At 41.1% G+C, this 25,889-nt stretch overlaps 1 protein-coding gene across 2 annotated transcripts in view; it reads right to left on the reverse strand.

Annotated features, from left to right (window-relative positions):
* Window positions 1–25,889, reverse strand: part of SLC28A2 (solute carrier family 28 member 2) — a 33,805-nt gene that overhangs the window by 2,328 nt on the left and 5,588 nt on the right. Inside the window, exons 4-18 of one of the 2 annotated variants that reach the window (XR_011258457.1) lie at window positions 19,717–19,808; window positions 18,445–18,628; window positions 16,820–16,961; window positions 16,098–16,211; window positions 15,681–15,758; window positions 15,140–15,220; window positions 14,518–14,598; window positions 13,158–13,283; window positions 12,945–13,075; window positions 12,351–12,519; window positions 11,969–12,166; window positions 11,411–11,492; window positions 9,449–9,547; window positions 9,169–9,280; window positions 1,613–1,786 (exon numbers count right to left, since the gene is read on the reverse strand). Coding sequence is in view for 1 of the 2 variants with exons in the window: in XM_069597903.1 (XP_069454004.1) it covers window positions 1,666–1,786; window positions 9,169–9,280; window positions 9,449–9,547; window positions 11,411–11,492; window positions 11,969–12,166; window positions 12,351–12,519; window positions 12,945–13,075; window positions 13,158–13,283; window positions 14,518–14,598; window positions 15,140–15,220; window positions 15,681–15,758; window positions 16,098–16,211; window positions 16,820–16,961; window positions 18,445–18,628; window positions 19,717–19,808 (1,810 nt within the window). In the remaining variant the exon portion in view is untranslated. Of the gene's footprint in view, window positions 1–162; window positions 1,787–9,168; window positions 9,281–9,448; window positions 9,548–11,410; window positions 11,493–11,968; window positions 12,167–12,350; window positions 12,520–12,944; window positions 13,076–13,157; window positions 13,284–14,517; window positions 14,599–15,139; window positions 15,221–15,680; window positions 15,759–16,097; window positions 16,212–16,819; window positions 16,962–18,444; window positions 18,629–19,716; window positions 19,809–25,889 lie in introns of those variants that run through there. The other variant, XM_069597903.1, reaches the window with a different exon arrangement.

Consider the following 25,889-nt stretch of genomic DNA (forward strand, 5'->3'; position numbering starts at 1 on the left):
TCAGGAGACAGGTAAGGTGGTCTGGTACTTACCAAAAATAAGAAAGAGAAGATAGGAAAGGAGACAAAAAGGAAGGCCAAGAGGTTCTGAGCTCAGATAATTGTGAAGTGGAAGAAGGCAGATTCGCTAAGGGGACATACAAATAGTATTTATATATATATAAATATATATAATTTATTGAGGGGAAATTCACATAACATAAAATTATACATTTGAAAGTGAACAAACCAGTGACATTTAGTACATTCACAATGTTGTGTAACCACCATTTCTATCTAGTTCCGAAACATTTCCATCATTCCACAGTAAAACGGTGTACTCATTAAGCAGTAACTCCCTACTCCTCCTCCCCGACACCTCCCCTTGGCAAGCACCAATCTGTGTTCTGTCTCCATGGATCTATCTATGCTGAATATTTCATATAAAGGGAATCATACAAAATAGAATCATATAATAATAAGCCTTTGTGTCTGGCTTCTTTGTCTTAGCATGTTTTCTAGGTTCGTCTATGTAGGATATATCAGTACTTCATGATTTTTATGACTGAATAAAATTCCATTGTATGTACATAACACTATTTGTTTATCCATTCAGCTACTGATAGACATTTGGACTGTTTCCACCTTTTGACTATTGTGAATATTGCTACTGTGGGCATGCATGTACACGTACTTGTTTCAACACCCGTGTTCTGTTCTTTTGGGCATACCAAGGAATAGAATTGTGGGGCCATATGGTTATTTTATAACTTTTTGAGGAGCTCCTACATTCTTTTGAAACTCTTCCTTAAGGTTATAATATTATAAATAATATTAGATATAAGAAATATTCTAAGTCAGAGTGTCTCAACTTGAGCACTGTTGACATTTGGGGCCAGAGAATTCTTTGTTGTGGAGGCTGACTGTGCACACTAGAATGTTTAGCAGCATTTCTGGCCTCTACTCAATAGAAGACATCAGTAGCATCCCCCAAGTTGTGACAGTTAATTATACCTCAAGACATTGACAAATGTCCTCTGGGAGGAAAAGTGTCATCTCCCCTGAAAACCATCATTTTAGAAGAGTCAGTAAACTTGAAGCAAAATGGCACTAAAGCAGAATACTAAAATAAAACAAGGGCCTCTAAGAAACAGACATTCCTTATAAGTCTGCATACAGGAAATATTAGTATGTAATGATTTTAAGGAGTTTTCAGGTTTACAAATGTGTGACAACCAGAAAAATCTTATCATTCAATACTCATATAATTTTCATATATACCTTTAGTATCATAAACCCAGCTCATCCATAGAATTTCAAGAAATACAGCTTTTTTACCTCAGTACACATTACATACCAAATCACATTTATAGCATACTACATCATATAATTCTTAAGATGGCAACTAGAAGCAAGGTTTGTAAGATATTTTTTGATGTGGTAATATTTATTATTTTGACTCTAAGCTCAAACAGAGCCCATAAGAAATTTCTTATTTGGTTCAGCCAAATAATGGAAAAATGAGTGCTAGTTTTCATTACTGACATATAGTGAATCAAAATGAAAATTTTATGTTTACTGTTAAAGATCAAAGTGCATTAGTTATAGGATGAGAACTCTGAGTACATAAATACCTTTGCCATCAAAAAGCCATCCAGATTAGGACTTTTATGGAAATGAACCAGCTTTAGACACAGACAGCACTGGTGTAGAGATGACAGCAGTTATAAAGTGCGATAGGACTGAATTCTTTATCTTCCCAGGGACCAGAAAAAGAAGGAGGGTTGTAGGTCCCATTCAGAGAAGTACTGAAATGAAAAACCAGAGAGATACACAGTGGGTCAGATAAAAACAATGCAACAAGATGTATCAGTAAGTTCTACCAAACAGGTGAAAACAAAAACAGAAACCTATTAATAAATCCAATCACAATGACCAATAGAGTAGGACAGAATTAAGTGTATTTTTTCGTTCATGCCCAAGATAGTACTAGCAAGAAACCCTATACAGTGTGTCTGCTTCTGTGCCCAATTCCAATTCCTAACCATAGTCCTTTGCAAACATCACTGAAGCAAAATTTATGCTTTGTAATGTGATTTAGAATTGAATGTATTCAAAAAAGTGAGATGATATTCCAAAGCCACTTCCCTCTTAAGAAAGGAAAACACTGGGAAGGTCATGTATACACTGCTATATTTAAAATGCATAGCCAACAAAGACCTATTGTACAGCACATGGAACTCTGCTCAAAATTATGTACCAGTCTGGATGGGAGGAGGGTTTGGGGGAGAATGGATACATGTACATGGATGGCTGAGTCCTTTCTCTGTTCACCTGAAACTACCTCAACATTGTTAATAGGCTATACTCCAATACAAAATAAAAAGTTTAAAGTCTGGAAAAAGAGAAAACAGCTCAGGCTTGGTTGCATATGTATGTGTGTTTCAGCTTTACTGAGGTATAATTAACAAGTAAAGTTGTAATATATAGAAAGTGTACAGTGTGATGAGTTGACATTTGCATATACCGTGAAAGGATTCCCAACATTTTGTTAATTAACACATCCATCATCTCACATATTTACTTTTGTGTGTGTATGATGAGAACACAAGTTCTACTCTCTTAGCAAATTTCAATTATATGATACAGTATTATTAACTACAGTCACCATGAGATACATTAAATTCTCAGATCTATTATCTTATATCTGAAAGTTTGTACTATTATACCAGCTTCTCCCTATCCCCCCAGCCACTAGGCACAGGCAACCACCATTTCTGTACGTGCAATTTTTATTTCTTTTTTTTATATTTCACATATAAGTGAGACCATGCAGTATTTGCCTTTTTCTGGCTTATTTTGCTTAGTGTAATTGTTCATCAACATTGTTGCAAATGCCAGGATTTCTTTCTTTTTTAAGGATGAATAACATTGCACTGTATACTTCTACATTTTATTTATCCATCCATCTGTTAGTGGACACATAGGTTGTTTCCATACCACGGCTACAAGAGTAGCCATAATAATGCTGCAATGAACATGGGAGTACAGATAATGACTTTGTTTCCTTTGGATATATATCCAGAAAGGAGATTTCTGGATAATATGGTAGTTCTATTTTTAGTTTCCTCAGGAACCTCCAAGTGACTGTACCATTTTACATTTCCACACACTATGTAAAAGGATTTCCTTTTCTCCACATCCTTGCCAGCATTTGTTGTCACTTGTCTTCTTTATGACAGCCACCCTAATAGGTGTAAGGTGATACTTCATTTTGGTTTTTATTTGCATTTCCTTGCTAGTTGGTGATATCAAGCACCTTTTCATGTACCTGCTGGCCATCGACCATTTGGGTGACTTCTTTAGAAAAATGTCTGTTCAATTCCTCTGCTCATTTTTAAATTGGACTATTTGGGGGTGGTTGCTATTGATCTATATAAGTTCCTTGTATATTTTGTATATTAATTCCTTACTGGATATGTATTTTGCAAATATTTTCTCCCATTTCGTTAGTTGACTGTTCATCTTTTTTTTTTTTTTTTTTTTTTTGCTGTGCAGAAGCTTTTTAGTTTGATGAAGTCCCAGTTGGCTCTTTTTTGTTTTTGTTGCTTTTGCTTTGAGTTTCAAATCCAAAAAAAAAAAACAAAAAATCATTATTAACAAAAACAGAAGTACAGATCAATGGAACAGGATAGAAAGCTCCAGAGATAAATCCACACACCTATGGTCACCTTATCTTTGACAAAGGAGGCAAGAAAATACAATGGAGAAAAGACAACCTCTTCAATAAATGGTGCTGGCAAAACTGGACAGCTACATATAAAAGAATGAAATTATAACACTTCCTAACGCCATTCTCAAAAATAAACTCAAAATGGATTAAAGACCTAAATGTAAGGCCAGATACTATAAAACTCTTACAGAAAACATAGGTAGAACACTCTTTGACATAAATCACTGCAAGATACTTTTTGACCCACCTCCTAGAATAATGAAAATAAAAACAGAAATAAATGGGAAATAATTAAACTGTTTATAAAAGCTTTGCACAGCAAAGGAAAACTATAAACAAGATGAAAAGACAACCCTCAGAATGGGAGAAAATATTTGCAAAAGAAACAACTGACAAAGGATTAATTTCCAAAATATACACACAGCTCATACAACTCAATATCAGAATAACAAACAACCCAATCAAAAAATGGATGAAAGATCTAAAGAGACATTTCTCCAAAGAAGATATACAAATGGCCAACAAACACATGAAGAGATGCTCAACATCACTAATTATTAGAGAAATACAAATCAAAACCACAGCGAGTTAACACCTCAAACTAGTCAGAATGGCCATCATCAAAAAATCTACAAACAATAAATGCTGAAGAGTGTGTGGAGAAAAGGGAACCCTCATGCACTGTTGGTGGGAACACAAATTGATATGGCCACTAAGGAGAACATGCAGAGGTTCCTTAAAAAAATTAAAAATAGAATAACCATATGACCCAACAATCCCACTACTAGGCATATACCCTGAGAAAACCATTAATTCAAAAAGATACATGTACCCCACTGCTCATTGCAGCACTATTTACAAAAGCCAGGGCATGGAAGCAACCTAGACGTCCATCGACAGAAGATGGGATACATATACACAATGGAATACTGCTGCTGTTGTTTTGGTCACGAAGCCATGTCTGACTCTTTTGTGAGCCCATGGACAGATTGAACCAGCATCGCCTGTGGCTCCTGCATTGGCAGGCAGATTCTTTACCACACAGAGCCACCAAGGAAGCTCCCAGTGGAATATTACTCAGGCATAAAAAGGAACAAAATTGGGTCATTTGTAGTTACATGGATGAACCTAGAGTCTGTTATACTGAGTGAAATCAGTCAGGAAAACAAATATCATATATTAATCTAGAAAATGATACTGATGAACATATCTGCAGGGCAGGAATAGAGACAGAGACCTAGAGAACAGGCTTGTGGACACAGCAGGGAAAGGGGAGGGTGGGACTAATCGAGAGACATATATACACTACATACCCACATGTGTGAAATAGCTAGTGGGAAGCTGCTGTATAGCACAGGGAACTCAGATCAGTGCTCTGCAATGACCTAGAGGGGTGGGATTGGGGGTGGGGTGGGAGGGAGGTTTAAGATGGAGGAAATATATGTATGCATATAGCTGATTCACTTTGCTGTACAGCAGAAACTAACACAACATTGTAAAGCAAGTATATACTACAATTTAAAACTTTTATTTTAAAAAAATCATTACTAAGACCAATGTCTAGGGCTGTCTATGTTTTCTGCAAGGATTTTCAACGTTTCAGGTCTTATGTTCAAGTCTTTAATCAATTTTGAGTTGACTTTTGTGTATGGTATAAGACAGGAGTTCAGTTTCATTCTCCTACATGGGTAAACATGAAGGGGTAGGGAGGTAGGCAGAGTGGAGCTTTAAACACTGGGGCCATAGATGTGTAGTCTAAACCCTTCACTGCTTAGGGGGAAGCTTAGAGTTGGGAGTTCCTTTCCATTACATGGTGCTCTGCCAGGGGTGGGGTTTGTATTGAGAGTATGTCTCGGCCTTTCCTACCGAGTTCAGTGTAGGTATTTTCTCAGTCATAGGAGTTATTCAGCTAGTTTCTTGATTTTTCTTAGAGGAAATTATTCCACATGTAGCTGTACACTTGGTGCGTACATAGGAAAAGGGAAATTCAAGCCTCCTTTGTTGCCATCTTGGTCTGGAGTCACTCCAAAGATTTACTATGAATGAACTGGACAAAAACATTCTCTTTCAGATTCTAGATACTAATGATGCTCAGTAAGTGACTTTAGGCAAAAAGTCAGTTGCATTTCTGAGGGCAGAAATGAGCAGGAAAGAGTATTCTATTAATTCTTTAGTGAGGTTCAGTGATGTACTCATCATTAAACAAAAATTAGCAATTTTCACCTTATTCATTTACTTTAGATTATGCCTACAATGACATCTACTGAACTGCCACAAGAACAGAGGAATCATAACTATGCCAGAGCAATGATCTATCTAGATTATGATTCATCTTTATCAGGGCAGCAAAAAGATTAGTTTTTCAGAAGATATTGGTTGCCTTCTCTGGTGAAGGCAAACCCTCCAAACCCAGGAGGGTAATATCTGTTCACCTGGCATAGTTACCTGTTAAGAAGCTAGTATCCAAGCCTCTACTTGTATAGTGAACATATGTAAGATCACATACTTAATGACGACTTCCAAATCTATCTCCAGTTCTTATTTCTCTCCTGAACCCCAGGCCTAAGTCACTTCACATGATGTTTCCACAGGTACTTCTTTTTTTTTTTTTTTTTTCTAGTTACATAGATTGAAACTTTTATTTTATTTTATTTTATTTTATTTTACCAGATTCATTTATTTTTTTTTAATTTTAAAATCTTTAATTCTTACATGCGTTCCCAAACATGAACCCCCCTCCCACCTCCCTCCTCCACAGGTACTTCTAAGTCAACATATTTACCTGAATTAAGCCATAACCTCTCCCCTTTACTCCCATTCCCAGAATCAATCCCCTTCTTGTCAGTTAATATATGACAGCCCTTAGATCTACTTGCCCGAGCCAGAAAGGGTACAGACATTTGAGAGTCCTTTCTCTTCCTTACCCTTTTCTTTCCTTCAATAAACAAACCTATTGATTCTCCTTGGTCTAACGCATCTTCATCCTCACAACTACTTAGTATCAGCTCTCATCATCTCCTACTTGAGAGTATTATAGCAATGTGTTTATTGGTCTCCTCGACCTCCAATTGGCTACCCAACATGATCTTTTGAAAAAACATCTCAGCATGTGTTCATAATTCTGTAAGCCCAAATCTAAATTCCTTAGCACTTCATAGAAGGCCTTATAAGATCTTTTAGCCTCATCTTCCAGAACTCTCTTTATTCCCCCCTATATCAGTACAGGTACACACACCTTTTGCTTTTGCAGAACCAAACATTCTAGTTCCTCAAATCTTTCCTTTCTGGGTCCTGTAACTGTTCTTTAGGTTATGATATACTCCCCTTAGTTTTCAACTGACTGCTTTTGGTATTTTTTCTTTGTCTTTGATTTTCTATCATTTGAAAATGATATGTTTAAGTATAGTTCTCTTGGCATTTATCCTGCTTGATGTTCTCTGAGCTTCCCAGATCTGTGATTTGGTGCCTGACATTAATTTGGGGAAAATTTCAGTCATAATTGTTTCAAATAGTTCTTCTTCTCCTTTTGATATTCATAATACCTGTATGTTACACCTTTTGAAATTGTCCCATAATCCTCGAATGTTCTATTTTAGGTTTTTTTCCGGTCTTTGCTCTCTTTGCTTTTCAGTTTTGATGATTTCTGCTGATATATCTTCAAGCTGGAAGTGCTTTTCTCAGATGTGCTTAGTCTACAAATAAGCTATTCAAAGGCATCCTTCACTTACGTTACAGTGTTTTTGATCTGCAGCATTTCCTTCTGGTTCTTTCGTAGGATTCCTGTATCTCTGTACTTCCATTGCTCATCTGTTCTTGCACGCTGCCTACTTTACCCATTAGAGCCCTTAGGGTAGTAATCATTGTTGTTTAGTCTCTAAGTCATGTCCAACTCGTTTGTGACCCCCTGGACTGTGGCCCTCCAGGCTCCTCTCTTCATGGAATTTCCCAGGCAAGAATACTAGAGTAGGTTGGCATTTCCTTCTCCAGGGATCTTCTCAGTCCAGGGTTGGAACCCGTGTCTCCTACATTGGCAGGTGGATTCTTTACCACTGAGCTACTAGGGAAGGTCCATATTAATCATAGCTGTTTAAAATCCCCACTCTGATAATCTGAAAATCTCTGCCATGTCTGGTTTTGATGCTTGCTCTGTCTCCTCAAATTGTATTTTTTCCTTTTAGTGTGTTTTGTAATTTCTTCTTGATAACTAGACATGACATACCCATAAAAGGAACAGCTGTATATAGACCTTAGCAATGTAGTGGTGAGATGTTGGGGAGGGAAGGCATTCTATTGTCCTGGGGTTAGGTCTCAGCCTTTTAGTTAGCCTGTGCCTCTAGACTCTGAACTTCACAAGTGTTTCTCAGTCTTTCCTCCTTCCTTGAATGGGACAGGATGGCTAGAGAGGGCTGAAGTTGGGTATTTCTCTTTTTTTAGGTCAGGCGGATTCTGATAATACCCCAGGTGGTTAGGCTTTGGTTAATTAGTTCTTCCTAAAGGCAGGTCTTTTTTAAAAAAAAAAAACAGAGTGCTTTGGTGTATTTCAAAATAGTTCATTTTCCCCTCCACCTGTCAGAAGCATGAGGTGGGTTTTGTCCGATATTTACTATGAGAACCTAGTCTAGTTCCAAGAGGTAAAACTTCCAAAACTGTGGGGTTTCCCCTGAGAAGTGGGTTCCCTCAGAGTTTTTAACACTCAGCCTTGTCCTCCCCGAGGCTTCAGAAACTGCAGTTTCAGCTTTTGCTGCCCCTGCACGGTTTCTGTGGCTCCAGTAAACCATGACTCCCTGTGTTTGCCTGTCGCTCCAATCTTGGGGTCAGCGGTTTGCCTTGTGTTTCTTACAGATTCAAGAAGAGTTACTGATTTTTTCAGACTGTTCAGCTTTTTTTCACTTTCATCTTAAGATGGAGTGGTGACCTCTAAGTTCCTTATACACAGAACCGGAAAACTATTCTAATAATTTCCCACGAATTGGTAAACAAGTTCATTTTTACACTACCTGAATGCATCATGATTTTGTCAATTTCAACTTTATTTCTCTCAGTCTTCATTTCTGTCTGAAGAAGCTCTTAAGTTTTGGGCCACTCAGGACCATTGTCAACCTTCACCTACAACCTATCTATATTCAAATCACAATAAATGCTTCACTTCTGATCAGGGAAACCATTCTCCCTTACTTCTTCTGCTACCCCTCCACTTCTCCGTACCCCATCAATACAGGGTATTGTCATTTGTAAAACTGATGATTTGTCCATGCTAGAGCTAACAGTGAATATGCATCTAATAATAGAAAAGAAGAGAAATCTAGACCACCACAAATACCTATCCCCCTTCTTATATGTTCTCTTCAGTATCTATGTGATTACCCTCAAGACCTTACTTTTCCCCAATCCTAGAAATTCTTGAGTGAAAGAGCACATAAAAGAGGAGACTCGAGCAGGGATCCAGTGCTCACTCACCTCTGAAAGAGCTCTCTGCAGCACACATAGGTCTCATAGGTTCGGTTGGTAAAACTTGTGTTTAGGAAGGAGACACAGTCAGTTTCTGCTCCCCTGGGGACATAGAGGATCCCTGGATAAAGGAGACAGAGATGCTAAGGGGAAGGTTTTACACATGTTCCTTGAAGGCTCTTTATTCTCTGGGTATAAATTGAAAACACTGTACATTTGGAGCCTTTTCCATGCATATGTGAGACAGATGGTTAAATCAGGTATTCTGAGACTAAGCTGGGACACTTACCTGCCACACAGGCACTGATAAGGGATACACAGGCCCCTGTGAAGAGGGCACTGACCACAACCTTGGACAAGTCACTCTTCCGGTGGGGTACCATTGATGCTGCAGATAACAAGACAAAACAATTCAGTCTCTTCCCTGCCAGGCAACTGGGTATACCCATGAGTCCTGATTAGAAGAATGCTGAGCATCAAAACAGCAGATGAATCGCATTCTTACTGCCAGCCACCAGATGCTTGCCAATGGGGTGCTTAGAAGTATATGTATTCATAGGTCACTAACTTAGACACTCCCCAGGTCAAGGATGGTGTGTCTGACTCTAACTTCGGTTGTTCTGTGAACATTCCTAAGATGTATCTGAACCAAGAAAAGCTCTGCATTGCTCCAGACAGTGCAAATGCCTTGGGTGTTCACTAGAAATTGGCATGCTTAGGGTGGACAGAATTAGACAATTTTGAGCCAGAGAGATGAGACCGGCAACATTCATCTAAGCCTTAGTCATGTGGTATTCTACCACTAGATGGCAATCTCACAATCAGGTGGTAATCGGGCATCAGAATTAGGAGACAGACAACTGGGTGACAGAAGGGGAAAAGAAACTGAAAGGAAACTGTTTCACCTTTAAATTGTTTGATCAGCCACCAAGTAAATCAACTTCATGATTCTAGCCCAGAACATGAGTGCAATAAAAAATACTAAGCTGTATTTTTCTTATTTGTTGTTCTTTAGTCGCTCAGTCATGTCCGACTTTTTGCAACCCCATGGACTGCAGCACGCCAGGCTTCCCTGTTCTTCACCAACTCCCAGAGCTTGCTCATACTGAGTCGGTGATACCATCTAACCATCCTGTCCTCTGTCATCCCCTTCTCCTCCTGCTCTCAACCTTTCCTAGCATCAGGGTCTTTTAATGAGTCGGCTCCTCATATCAGGTAGCCAAAGTATTGGCGCTTCAGCTTCAACATCAGTCCTTTCAAATGAATGTTCAGGACTGATTTCCTTTAGGATTGACTGGTTGGATCTCCCTGCAGTCCAAGGGACTCTCAAGAGTCTTCTCCAGCACCACAGTTCAAAAGCATCAATTCTTCGGCACTCAGCTTTCTTTATAGTCCAACTCTCACATTCATACTTGACTACTGGAAAAACCATAGCTTTGACTAGACGAACCTTTGTCGGCAAAGCAAGGTCTCTGCTTTTTAATACATTGTCTAGGTTTGTCATAGCTTTTCTTCCAAGGGACAAGTATCTTTTAATCTCATGGCTTCAGTCACCATCTGCAGTGATTTTGGAGCCCAAGGATCTTCCAAACTCTTGGAATCCACCAGTTCTCTTTGCCCCGCCTTCAAGGACAGCTCCACTTTCTTCATATTATTTCCTCCAACCGTCGCCAGTTAGCAATATTCTTAGCAATCTAAATGTAATCTGTGTATGCTTAAAATACTCATTCCTCCTACACCTGGTGACTTGTAGCTTTAATTCCAACACTTCACAGCACTTGCTGTATCTACCTTATATGTCTCTGTTTTTATTTGTTCTATGATTCCTTGCACAAGGCCTATTTCTATGAAGTCAACTGGTGAGCAGCATAATTTCAGAAAGTACCTTCACTACTGAACAAAAAAACAAAATACTTTTTACTTATTTATGTACTATGTCCATTTAATGGCAAAATAAAAACAATACCATTATAGTGTTCCTCATAGGAAAAAGAAAAATAAAATTGGTTTCTTGGGCCTCCAACAGGAAAGAAAAAAGATAACAGAAGTTGAGATTCTAAACCCAGCCTTGGCTCCACACATAGCCAGGTAGCATGATTACCTGAACTCCAAATTAACTGCCAATGGGGAGGACCATTTCACATCAGCTTCTCTATCTGGGCTCAGCTTGTACTGAAGCACCAGGGCTGCCTACTATAGATGCTGGGACCTGGCTGGCATATTGGGTAGGTGGGAAAAAGAATTAACTTACTCAATCCTCCCAGTGTGATTCCTATGGAACTAAGATTGGCAAATCCACAGAGTGAAAACGTTGTAATGATTTCAGCTCTCACCTAGGGAAAACAAAAATAAATAAACTCAGTTCCATGTGTGCAGTTGTATAATCATGATAGAAGTTCCAGAGTACTTAGAACCCCCAATCTTGTCCATACCACTCTAAGGAATGTGGAAAGGATGCTCAGAAAATAACCACTCCCTGAGTTATTACAAGGATAATGACATGAAAACCACCCTGGTTTCTTGCCCAGTGTTCTTGTCAAAGTCTTTGGAGCCTATGAAATCTATGAGAGAAGCTGGGTCAGTGTGAAGCGGGGTTGGGGAGGAGAGGAAATGACCTCAGGGCAGCTCAGGCACAGAAGCTAAGCACACTGTTACTCTCTTGCTTTGGGTCAGACTCTGCTTTGACTCTGTCTCTTCCTAGGGTCAGGCCTGGGACCCTGGAGAGGGATCTGTGTGTATGAGACAAACTTTTGTGTAATACTTTGTATCTGTCCACAGACTGTTTATGCTTTTCCAGACTGGCACTTACAGAAATCCACTGCTTCTTGCCTTCGATCCACTCCTCCACTCCAGAGAGACGCTTGTTTTTGTACTGAGACAGTTGCTGATAGGCCACAAACTCATTCGTGAAGAATTTTATCCCCACCATCTCAGCCACCATTGGACAGTCTGCCCACTCGACACCCATCATGAAAACCATGGGCCTTAAGACATAGGAGCAGATGACCTGGATGAGAGAAAGAGATATCTCACATCAGGAGCCCAGGACTTCTCTGGAACCTTGACTCAATCCCCTAACCCCTTCTCCCTGTCATGCTCCCTTAGCTCACTGTGGGTCAGAAGACATGTGCAATTCAAGGACTTCTTAAATACACCCTAGAAGGACTGCCCAGGTAAATGGAATCCATTACCTGAAAAGTGAGTCCCTGTATGTCTACCATTTCCCCTAGCCAGGAGAGGGCAGCATTGATGAAGGCCAACACGGCCAAAAAGGCAATCAGGTTGGCTGCTACGTTAGTAGCAAGGCCTACGGCATCTGTGGCTCCATTGCTGGCAGCTTCCAGGACATTCTTCTCCTTCCTGTGGTTATTGGGCATAAGGGAAGAACACAGTGTCTAGAGTAATCTCAGCCCCTCAGAAAAGAGATGTCCCAGTGACCCAGGAGTACAGGAGTGCACAGGAGAGTGCAAGAACAGCTTAAGAGGTGATGGGGGTTCCTAGTGACCCTTTCTGTGGAAATTACTAATTTTCACAGTATCAAATTCAATCATGAAAATGTACTGACACAAAGAACAGAGGATAATGGCATGCAGAAGGCAGAGGAAATGGCAGGGTTAAACAAAAGAAACGAACCAACATGATTAGCTAGAGGCAAAGGTAGACACAAGGAGATATGGAATCATATTATTCCCTCTCCGGGAGACGTGGAGCCTGAACCACAGGACCACTCTTGATTCTGCATGCGACTCCACCATCTCCCAAATTATATGCTTCACTGGACTCACCCACGGGGCAATTTTACCCCCTCCTTATTCTTGAACTTGGACTCTTCCACTTCCGGATATACCAGCTTTGACAAAGCAAGAGCAGAAGGGGCAGCCATCACAGAGGCAGAAATCAAGGATGATGCATCAATCTGTAAGGCCAGACTTAGGAGTCAGCATCTACAGAACCCAGACTTGGGCTCACCCAGGAGTGATCAAACAGACTACGCTTACCCCAAAGGATATGAAGGCTCCCAACACAGTGCCTGAAATGGTGGCAAACCCTCCAGTCATCACTGCGTGGATTTCAGAGAGCGTCATGTCTGCAAGGTATGGACGGATGAGCAGAGGTGCCTCCGTCTAAAAACAAGATGGAGAGAGTCAGATTCAAGAGGGGTGCAGTTTTCCACCCCAGAGTGCCCATCCTAGCCCTGGGCGCATATCCCTCCAGTGTGGGTGCCCTTCAAACTCTGAGCTCTGCTTTTAGGCTCTCCTAATGTCTAGCTCATTCCCTGTAGCACCTAATTATATCCTGGCTGGCATTGTTCAATGTGTTTTCATATGTGTTTGTCTCATCTACTTAAAAATTAGAATTCTATAGATGAGAAATGGTATATTTCTTCTGTAGACTCTCAGTCTAAAACTGTATACCTAATGGATGACTTTATGGAGTACACTGTACTTACTAATAACTATTAACTGCTTAAAAAGTATTCATTAAATGAACTGCTACATAAATGAAGCCCAACGTTGATGAAACAATCAAAAGAAATAACATTTGTGAAAACGATATGAAATTATGAAGGCCCAACTGTGCAAACTATATCTAGTATTGTAAAATAGGTAATATTTACTATTTAAAGAATGACAACCATGTACCTAGTGTTATAGGAGATGACAGGGACATTTTATGAACAAGGCAAAGTTCCTGCTCTTAGGCCTTCATAGTCTAGCAGAGGAAATCATATTGATTATGGAGAATTTCAGCAAAATGTTGCATGCTATGCTAGAAATATATGGAAGTACTCTGAGACCATTTCAAATACAGTTAATCAGCCTAGGACCTTAGGAGAGAAAGACTTCAATACCAATTCCTTGTCAGTTTGACAGGCCATTGTCCCTAGTGTTAAGTTGATCAGTCAGTAGCAAATACTGAGCACCTACTCCATAGAGACAAATGTATCCAAAAAGTATTACAGGGAAGAGCTTTGGTGTCGGCCCTGAGCAAGGCTCCTTAGAGACCGTGGAAAACAAAGGTCACTGGAAGAAACCAGAATATGGATAAGACACCTTTCATAGTCCCTGAAGGGGGATGATTTAGACCAGGACATTTCCCTAAATCCCTGTGTAAGAAGTTAGATCTGTGGTTAAGTATGTCCCCATTACACGCATCACATAAGTATTATTAGAGATGAAGGGTGAAAGCAATGAGTTGCATTTCCTTTGAGCTTCTTAATTTTGCTTCATCAGAATGAGTGGCTCCCCAGTCTTCATTTATCTGACTTTTCAAAAGGAAAGCATACATTTCTCAGCCCATTGTCTGCCATACTTTCTATTCCCCAGAGAAAAAATCAAAAGTCCTCAGGATGCTTACCATACCCACAAAGATGTTTCCTGCCACAGCCAGGGTCTCTGTGGCAGTGGTGCCCATGGTGATTTGCAAAAACCAAGCAATCTAAAGGGATGCAAACACCCAAAACATCAACATTGGCAGAAATCTCAGAGTGTATCCAGCAAAACCCCTCCTCCATTAACATTGGTAATGAAATTAAGGCCTAGAGAAGAAGAGTGACAAGGCCGAGACCACAAAGCAAGTTACAAACAGATCCTGGACCAGAACTCAGGGCTCTTTGCTTCCAGAAAAAATAAATTAAACTCAGTATGAAGTGGTAGCTCAGCCCATTTTTTCTCCCTGCTGTGCCCCTCAGCCTGTCCAGGACCTGGTCCTGACCATCTGATATCAGGCACGCTTGAAAGAGTGTGATTTTCACATTGGTTCTAATGCTCAAGATATGAAATGCTGCTGCTGCTACTGCTGCTAAGTCGCTTCAGTCGTGTCCGACTCTGCGCGACCCCATAGACGGCAGTCCACCAGGCTCCGCTGTCGCTGGGATTCTCCAGGCAAGAACACTGGAGTGGGTAAGTATCATCTTCATGCCTCTTGACAGATCACACGATAAAAGCCCACCTCCTGGCTGCATAGCAGAATGACTCACCTTCTGAACAACCCACTGCACAAGGCCCAGGTAGTAAAGGATGGACATCACACATCCAAAGAAAAGGATGATGGGTAAGGCCTGTAATGAGAATGATGGGGCAGGCAGTGAGATCCTACAATGAACATGCCATAAGCAAACTGTGTTTCAGGCATGTACACAGGGATGATAACTTCCATTCATCCCAAGTGCAGCTGATACAGTATAGATACTCAGTGGATATTTAAACACAAGCTAGTTTAGGAATAAATTTTAAGTGTATTGGAAATCTATTATGCCATCAATACTAAGCCACAAGAAGATGTTTTCTGAACCTTCCTCTCCCACCCCTATTTCATTCCAATTTCAGCAAGGCACTGAACAAAGGGCAAGAGATTGACGCTGCTTCCTATATGGATGGGATCAAATCCTCTTCTTAGGGTCATTGGTATACAAACTGTCTGATTTCTTGGAGATACGTCTTCATCATCTGTTTTATCCCTCTTCCCACCCCCCACCCACCACCACTGACCCTCTTTCTTGCTCATGAAACAGACATGACCTGAAAGGCGAAGACATCTTTGACCAGAACATCCCCAAAAACAAAACTGGAGCCAGCCACTGTATAGCTGAGGAAAATCTGAAAGAAAAAGGAGAGAGAGATAACAAGAGTGAAGTCACGAAAGACACAAGGAAGATAAGATCAGCCTCATGTATGACTAGGACCTACTGCTGCTACTGAAGTTGGCCTCCCTTTAACAGCATGGGAACCAGGCTATGTCCCTGTGAGTTACTCAGTGAAGGACAGAGGACTCAGCAGTTCAGTTCTCTTCATTCCTATGCTTAGCTGTACCCCCGTGTACTCTCTCCTTTCCTACCAGATCTCATTAACAAGACACAGTGTGATCTCATGTTTTCCCCCAATCTCCTTTCTCTAGCGTTTGCAAAGAGCAGTGCCCTCACATTCGACTTCTCATACCTGAACCTGTTCTCCCAGCCACTGAAATGCATTAAATCCAGGATCAGTTCTGATGACCAAGATCCCAAAGACGAACTGAAGACCTAGGCCCCAAAGCACTGCCCTCCAGGACACCTGGGACCAAAAAGAACAGTATTCCAATGTGAGTTCTAAATCAGACTTGTTAATTACCTGGCTGGTGTTTTAAACATGGTTATATGTACTCTGGAACCAATCTAGGATGTTAACAGTAAATCTGGGGTAAGATGGGCATAGAGAGAATGTGGTACAGGGCAGTGATATGCAAAGAGCCACATACATATATATGTTTTTTAAACTTACACCTACAGGTTGGATCTCACACAGCCAGACACACACACATATACATATAAAAGTATCATAAACCAATACTTTAATATTACTACGTGCAGTACTAGTTGATTCTCTACTGTATTTTATTTTCTTTCTTTCCTTCTTTATCTTTTGTTTTGTTTTGTCTTTAACACCGGCCTGCATCCACAAAATTGATATCAAGACTCAGTTTGAAAATAAGTGGTCCAGGGCCTCTTAGAACCTTAACCTTAACTTAAGAGCAAAATTATCAAAGGAGAAAATTCCAGAGATTGTTAAGAACTTAGTTCTGTGCCTTTGTAATCAATACTTGGCACATGCGCTTTGTAATTAATAACACATGGTCCTTGGCTAGGTATTACTATGCCCACCCCTGCATAACCCAAACTCACTGCACTATGGTGTTTGGAGCAGGCAAAGAGGATGATGATGAACATGCAGATTCCCGCAAAGGAGATCAGCTGCTCTGGCCTTTGGGCTGTGTCCAGAGCCAGCCATAGGATAAGGCCAATCAAGGAGACTCCTGCCAACACCCTGGAGAGGGAATTTCAGGATAATGCCATCAACTCAGTGAATGAATAAGAAATAATCAACTTAACCTCTAAAAAACAGAAATTCATCAAACGGATAAATTCATCAAAAGGATAAACACAATAGGTTAGACACAGAGACATGTCTTTAGAATCATTCATCTGGTGGTTTTCCAGTTACCACCTCTCCCCTCCCCTCAACTCTTTTACTCACAGATGGAAGGTCAAAGAGTCCAATCTGAGGACACAAATCTCATGACTTCCTCAATCTATCATATTAGTAACAAAAAGACTTATTCTTCAAGATTGCTCTAATGCAAAACCAAAATATTTTCAAAAGAAGAAGGAAAAGTCTCCTATGGATCTCCACCCAGTTTCCAACCACTTGAAGGGGCAGAATAAAGGCTAAGGCTAAGCCACAAATCAACGACTTATGGCCTTATGGTCCCTTGATGTACCAAACATGCACAGTCAGTACACAAACTAGTCTCCTTAAGTCTGAGTGTTGGAGTCATTTCAGTTCAAGGAGTAAGAATTAGAGGGCAAATCACATGTGAAACGAAAAGAAAACCAAAACACACACACACTGTCCATTGAGATGCTGCGGGAACAGCAATGACAACAGGATAGAGGACAGGTCAGGGTTGAATACTGGGGCTGTTCTCTCTGTGAACTCAAAGTGAGTTAAACCTGGCTTCCAGAATCCATCCTGCTAATGAAGAAAGTACTTCAGCTCTATCTCTTCAGTGTCAAATAAATGCATGATCCAAAATTTAGGCTGTAGTCTGCGGTGTTTCTCCAAATGATCACTGTTGCAAACATTCTGAACAGCTATTTTCTGTGCATCCATTGGACAAAAGGCAGAAAAGAGGAAGATACAGGGAGTCTGAAAGTCATTCTCTCACCCCAGGTCTGTGATCAAAGGACACGTGCATGCCATAGTTAGTTAGATGAGCTGTGGCTGCTGTAGCATTTGGTTCAGTATACACTAAACAGTGCTAAACTCTAGGGAATTATAAGACACCTGTGGGTGCAGGAAGTCTGGAGGACTAGAGGGGGAAAAGAGCATAAAAAGTATCCAGAAATTAAAGGAGAAACACATGAGCACCAAATCAATTTGACAGTTTAATGCAGCTTTGCCTTGATTACTTCTGTGAAGAGGAATAAGGTTTTTCTCATTTCCAACACCAGCCCTGACAATAAACAGACTAAAACCCTTCCCTGAAATGTAACCCCTCCTGACCTGCAAGCAATATTAAGACAGGAGATTTTAAGAAACTGGACTAAGTTCAGTGCTCAGAGGCCCACTGCTATTTGCTTTCTGAGCCTTGGTTTTGTAAAGTATAGGAGAACTTTTCTCAGACAGCTCAGAAACCAGGAAAGAAGGAAAAGGGTAATGGATTGGGGTTTAAAGGGGTAAAAGGGTAATGGATTGTGGGATCTGGGTCCCACAAGTTGTGGGACCAGAGATATTGAGATTATCTTACCATTTCATCCAAAACTTCAGGCTGGAGTTTTCAAGGGGCTTGAGACATCTCGTCAATTTTTCACCAAAGAGCCTTTTCAGAAAGCGGTGAACCAGGACCAAAAGCACCAAACAGGTGAGGACGAACAAGGCCAGTGCTCTATGGAAATCCAAGATGCAAGCTGCCAGGAAGTAGGCAGTGTAAGCTAAAAAGAGAAAGTACAAAGTAAGGATCAGCAAGGCAGAGACCCTAGGAACCAATGAAGACTGAGTCATGAATGTCTGGGTGAGGCACGAAAAGCCCTCCAGCAACCTCACCACCAGCCCTGTCAGACTGAGCTGCACTTCCCAACGCCAGGGTAGATGGCTAGCTGTTTTCTTGGGGGATTTGGAGTAACCAACTTAGTTTGAATGCTGCATATTTTTATTTGTCCCTGATGAAATCTCATTCCTGTTTTATCTGGTATCCTCTTTCTATTCCTTGGTATGGGCTTCGTCAGCACCTACTTTTATACACTTAAAAAAATCTTTTCTCAAAACTTTATAACCCCAGTCATTTTAACCTTTCCTCTTGAGCAGAGGCATGGGAGCAGGCTGCTGCTAGGAAGTACAGCCATGAAAGTCCTCATTTTATGGCTCCCTGACTCACCCCAAATATAATTTTTATTTTCACCATCCCAGCTGCCTCCAATATTGATGTCAAAGCCCCATACATCATTGACAGCATATTTTAAACAGAGGTTTCCTATGTGTTTTGTTTGTTTATTTGTTTGGCAGGGTTTTTTCGCTGTGTCTCATGGCTTGCAGGATCTTAGTTCCCACACCAGAGATCAAACCTGGGGCCCCAACAGTAAAAGTGCTGGGTCCTAACCACTGGACTGCCAGTGAATTCCCAAAAGGTTTGCTATGCTTTAGAAACATTTTATATCATTGGTCTTATTGGCAAACCAGCAAATAAGTAACATATACTACAGGCTTTTTTCATAGACTACAAGAACCACACCCTTCATCTACTCAAGACACTGCAATAGAGACAAGCCTAGATTCTTAGAAATATTTAAGTCTATTGAATAGTACAGTTTGAAAAATAGCTTATTCTCAGATTTTACTTATTCCTAGAAGTACAACTCTATACATTACAATTCACTACAAGTAGTTAAGAGCTATACATTGTATAGCCTTTTAGATCAACTTATGAATAAATAGCTTCTTTCCATCTAGGAGTAGTCTTGACAGAAGGTCATATTTCTGAAATGACTGTGTCTCTCACTTCCACAGGTTCTCAATACCTTACCCAAACACAGCAGGCTCAGCAGGATCTTCTTGAACAAGCCAGCATGTGTTTTACAGAAACTTCTTGCCCTGGTGAAAGGCTGTAGGGTCCTCCTGATGAGAAACCAAAAGTTAAGATAACAAAATTTACTACATCCTGTTTGCATCAATTCCCAGAACTTAGATGGTCCAGCCTGAGGAAGAATTTTCTCTTAAGAAATTCATCCAGGGGAAGTTAGGCAGTGTCCCAGCAATGCCAAAAAGGCTGGGTCAACCTTGCCAATGGGCAGCAGCTCAGGACATTCCTACCCAGCCTGGACTAACAATATCCCTGATATCGTTAGTCGAGGGGGAGGAACAGGAAGACACTCTTGGACCTTTCTGTTCTCTGGAGACAAGGGACTGCTCAGCTTCCAGATTCAGAAATGGGCCCATCATTCTGAGGGAAAATAAAAACCACACAAATCCATAGCCCTAAACAGTCAATCAGACATGAACTGACGGACCAGAAGGAAAACACTACCATTCCCAAGAATCCCACCCCCAAGAATCCCTGGCTGAGAGGACCTGAGAGGGGACATCTGGCAAGTAGGTCTTCTCAAGTTTAATTTAACAAACCTTTATATAGTGTTTTCTATATGCTGGACTCTTTCTAAGAAGTTTAAAAGTAGTAACTCATTGACTCCTAATAAGAACTCTTGAAGTGGTTACTATTATCATTCCCATTTTACAGATGTGGAAACTGGAAAGCAGAGAAGAACCTTTCCCAAGGTTGTGGAGGTTGTAAGGAGCATAGACAGAACATAAACTCAGGCAATGCGGCTTCAGAATCTGAGCTCTTTACCTAAGCCCCAGGCTCACCTGTCTCTGCCATTCCTAAATGTCCTCAGCACACTGGAATCATATGAGCATAAAGTGCTAATTTCCAAATTCTCAGAAGATCCGAAGAAGATGAGTCCAGCAAGAAGGTCTCAACTGGCCATCATGCTGAGACAGAACAGCTTAGCCAGGGCTGGGACCAATCACTAACTCCAAATGCCTTGAGGACTTGGCTCACAAACTTCTATGTTCTATGGCTGCCTCTCCTATCTAACACACTCCTCTCTCTTTCTTCTTTTTTCTTCTTTCATCAAGGAGTCCAACACTATGTTAGTTGAGTAGAGTGAATATTATCAGATATAGGTAAAGGAGAAAATATTCCTTATCACCTCCTGACTTAATCAGTCCAAGAGGATACCTTGCCATCACCTTATGACCACATTCAATCATTTCCTAAGAACTACCAGAAATCAGTGAACAATACTCATTTCTGCAAAACCCATGAAAAATCTAATTCGAGAACATCAATTTAGAGCTGAACTTCTGTTTTTAAAAATAAGGATTGAAAAAAAAATCATAAGGGACATTTCAAAGAAAAAGAGAAAATAAGATCTCAGTCTATTTTAAACCAACTGAGAAGCAGTGGATAGAAGTATGTGCACAGGTATTCATGGTCCTGGCATCTTGCTTGGCCCACGATCTTGCTAACATGGCCCAGCTCTTTATATAGTGGTTCAGTTTGAGAGTTAGTAACTGTGTTATATCCAGAAACTGAATTGAGAAAAATAATCTGTCTGATAGATGGTGACACTTGATACTCTGTCCATAACTTGCTGTGATGTCGGTACCCACTGATAAATTCTTCAGGTGTGTGTATGGAAGGCTTTCCAGACATGGACTAATAATAACCTCATTCACATGCTTACTGCCTGCAGCCTCAGGTGACAGCGTGAGAAAAAGTAGGGTAAGGATGTTAGGTAGTGCTAGCTCAACACTGCATTAGTGGGCACCATAGGTCAGGGCTAGCAGCAAAAGTGTTCATGCATTTTTCTCAGTGACCCTTTCTACAAGATGTGGAAACTCCCCTTCAAAAAGTTCATCTGACTGTTGACAGAGAGGCGCTGGGCATAATCTTGCTTGCTCGAGCTTGAAGTAAGAACCAGAAGGAAGGAAATGGGTCACCCAGTATGAAATGATGGTCTGAGTAAAGGGCAAGGGTTCAGGTAGAAGTGACCAGAATCTCTTCAAGGAGGCCAAAGTTTCGATTTGATAATAGCAAAAAAAAGAGTTCAAGAAGGCAGAGTGGAAGGATATGCACTCATCTTCTTTGAGAACACCAAAACTGTGTTGAACAACCACTGACAGGAGAACACTGGAACTCACCAAAAAAACAGATACCCCATTTGATGACAGCATAAAAAGAACTGTACTGGGTACCACTTTGCCAGATTCAAAGTTGTGCATACAACTGATTTAAAACTGGATGTGCAAGACTGCTGGATAGTGTTGCAGAGGAGTTCAAGAACAGTTACCAAAAGTGCCCAAGGGAGAATGGTGACTGAGAACAAAAAGGCTATTAACAAACCAAAGTGGAAAGCCAAATAGGAGTTGGAAAACCAGCAAAGGCAAGAGAAAGGTCTCTCAGATGGAGGTCAGCAAAGCTACAATGGAGGCAGAGACTCTGTGCACCTGGGGATGACCAGTGCTGAGAACCATCAGCCTAGGTAGAGTGAGAAGGGAACTTAAATCAGAACACAGATGGGCTTAACTGCTCAGTTGTGATGGACGTGTTGCCTTGGAAAAGAACTCTCTTTCCACACAGGACCCAAATCTTTCCTTGACACACAAGTAAAGTCAGATTTCTTATCACTAAGAATAGAAATTAAATGCCAACAGTCCAGAAAAACAAGAGGGACCTAGTCAGTGGCATTTTCAACCAGCTATTCTACCTAGCCTTAATTTCTTCCTTCCAGAGGTCTTATCCCTCCAATTTAGAGGTAGCAGGGGTTCTGAAAAGCAGGGAGTCTTCCCAGTAAGGCTCTCTCTCATTAGAGAGAGTCATGACTCTCTCCCCAGTGGCCTTTGTGGGCCAGCCCTTTAGTTCCATTGTTAGAAAAACTTTCTCCAGGTTTGTATCATACGATTAATGCCCATCATAGAGTCCTTATGCTATACAAGCTGTCCCTATTTATACCTTCTTTCAATGATTTCAGTAGGAATTTGAGGACAAAGGAGCTCTGGTTCATTCAGCAGTTGAATTCATGCTCAGGTTCTAATGAGAAAAACAAAAGAAGCCTGGAGGGGTCGGGGGAGGAGTTCCCAGGAAGGACCGGCTGCCTAAAGTTCTTCACGCAGGACTTACATTGACACGCAACTTAGTCCGCCCAAGATGTCCTTCCATACCTCCCTCCCAGTAACTTGTGCAGTTCACACCCACCCATTTATCTTGCCATTCCCACCCATCCCTGTCAGGCTTACCACCATCCTCCCAGGAAGTCAGAACAGTCACTCTGATAGGGCAGCCAGAAGAAACAACAGACTTAGTAGGAGCAGTTGGGCAGCTAGGAAGAAAAGTGAAAAGGGGAAATGATCAAGGAGGAGGCAAGGTTGACGACATTCAGTGATGTGTAAAATCAGGTTGCATGGCAAATAAGATGGCAGTGAACAGGTGACTGGTTCTGTTTGAAAAAGCCATTTACGGGAGAATGACTAGATGAAAACAGAATTGGAGGGGACTGAGTGAGTGTGAGCATATATGGACTACTTAAAAAAATAATAATAATAACTGCCTCCGAAGGAAAGAAAAACCAGATACTATTTAGTAAGCCCTTTTTACCAGGTACTGCAAGAATCTGTCAATCACCCACCCCCCAAAACCACAAGGCTAATGTTATGCTCATAAGCGAGGAAACAGCCTGCTAGCAGAGTTAGAATTTAAAACCCACCTCTTTCCATTACCCCATGTGACTTCTAATTAGACATGTAAGACTGGAATACCAGAGGGAGGGATCATTCCAGAATTCCAAAGTTATAATTGCTAGGAGAGTAGAGGAGAAGGAGCAGGCAACCATGCCAGTGAATGTCAAACAAGCTTTCACAAGAAGAGGACAGATGAACTGATCCGAAGGTAAAAGGGAAGGGGCTTGCCAAGGGGAGATGTTGCAAGGAGTCAGAAGGAAAGGCTGGGGTACCTCAAGAGGAGGAAAAGTATCCTTGAGTGAGCCTAGCATTTTGAAAGAACAGTATGATTTACTATTGCTGAGAAGCAGGGAGCATGTGGATGGATGGTGGGAAGAAAGCTTGTAAAGAAAACAGAAGCCAGGTCATTTAGATTTTGTCTTGTACAAAGGAAAGACCCACTGAAGAACTTAAGCAAGGTAATAACATAGGCAGGCTTCCTCTTTGTCACAGTGGTAAAGAATCCACCTGGAATGCAGGAGAGGCAGGAGATGCAGGTTCGATCCTCTGGATCGGGAAGATTCCTTGGAGTAGGAAATGGCAACCCACTTCAGTATTCTTGCCTGGGAAATCCCGTGGACACAAGAGCCTGGCGGGTTCGAGTCCATGGGGTCGTAAAGTATCAGACACAACTGAGCATACACAGCAGAATAACAGCAGATATACATTTTCTAAACAGAAGCAAAAAGGCAAATTAGTTGTCTGAGAAGGCCTTACAAATGGCTGAGAAAAGCAGAGAAGTGAAAGGCAAAGGGAAAAAAAGGAAAGACAAACCCATTTGAATGCAGAGTTCCAAAGAAGAACAAGGAGACATAAGAAAGCCTTCCTTACTGATCAATGCAAAGAAATAGAGGAAAACAATAGAATGGGAAAGACTAGTGATCTCTTCAAGGAAATTAAGAGATATCAAGGGATATTTTTCATGCAAAGATGGGCACAATAAAGGACAGAAATGGTATGGACTTAACAGAAGCAGAAGATATTAAGAAGAGGGCTCAAGAATACATAGAAGAACTATACAAAAAAGATCTTCATGACCCAGATAATCACGATGGTGTGATCACTCACCTAGAGCCAGACATCCTGGAATGCAAAGTCAAGTGGGCCTTAGGAAGCATCACTACCCAACAAAGCTTGTGGAGGTGATGGAATTCCAGCTGAACTATTTCAAATACTAAAAGATGATGCTGTGAAAGTGATGCAGTCAATATGCCAGCAAATTTAGAAACCTCAGCAGTGGCCACAGGACTGGGGAAGGTCAGTTTTCATTCCGATCCCAAAGAAAGGCAATGCCAAAGAATGTTCAAACTACCAAACAATTGCACTCATCTCACATGCTAGCAAAGTAATGCTCAAAATTCTCTAAGTGAGGCTTCAACAGTACGTGAACCAAGAACTTCCAGATGTTCAAGCTGGATTTAGAAAAGGCAGAAGAACCAGAGATAAAATTGCCAACATCCTTTGGCTCATCAAAAAAGCAAGAGAGTTTCAGAAAAACATCTACTTCTGCTTTATTGACTGTACCAAAGCCTTAGACTGTGTGAATCACAACAAACTGTGGAATATTCTTAAAGAGATGGCAATACCAGACCACCTGACCTGCCTCCTGAGAAATCTGTATGCAGGTCAAGAAGATACGGAACAACAGACTGGTTTCAAATAGGAAAAGGAGTACATCAAGGCTGTATATTGTTATCCTGCTTTTTTAACTTATATGCAGAGTACATCATTGGAGAAAGAAATGGCAACCCACTCCAGTGTTCTTGCCTGGAGAATCCCAGGGACGGGGGAGCCTGGTGGGCTGCCGTCTCTGGGGTTGCATAGAGTCGGACACGACTGAAGCAACTTAGCAGAGTACATCATACGAAATGCCAGCCTGGATGAAGCACAAGCTGGAATCAAGATTGTCAGAACAAATATCAATAACCTCAGATATGCAGATGACACCATCCTTATGGCAGAAAGCGAGGAGGAACTGAGAAGCCTCTTGATGAAAGTGAAAGAGGAGAGTGAAAAAGCTGGCTTAAAACTGAACATTCAGAAAACTAAGATCATGGTATCTGGTCCTATCACTTTATCGCAGATAGATGGGGAAACAATGAACACAGTGACAGACTTTATTTTGAGAGGCTCCAAAATCACTGCAGATAGTGACTGCAGCCATGAAATTAAAAGACGCTTGCTCCTTGAAAGAAAAGCTATGACCAACCTGCTGCTGCTGCTAAGTTGCTTCGGTCGTGACCAACTCTGTGCGACCCCAGAGACGGCAGCCCACCAGGCTCCCCCGTCCCTGGGATTGTCCAGGCAAGAACACTGGAGTGGGTTGCCATTTCCTTCTCCAGTGCATGAAAGTGAAAAGTAAAAGTGAAGTTGCTCAGTCGTGTCCAACTCCTAGCGACCCCATGGACTGCAGCCTAC

This window comes from Ovis canadensis, chromosome 7, assembly GCF_042477335.2.
Source record: "Ovis canadensis isolate MfBH-ARS-UI-01 breed Bighorn chromosome 7, ARS-UI_OviCan_v2, whole genome shotgun sequence".
Lineage (NCBI taxonomy): Eukaryota > Metazoa > Chordata > Mammalia > Artiodactyla > Bovidae > Ovis > Ovis canadensis.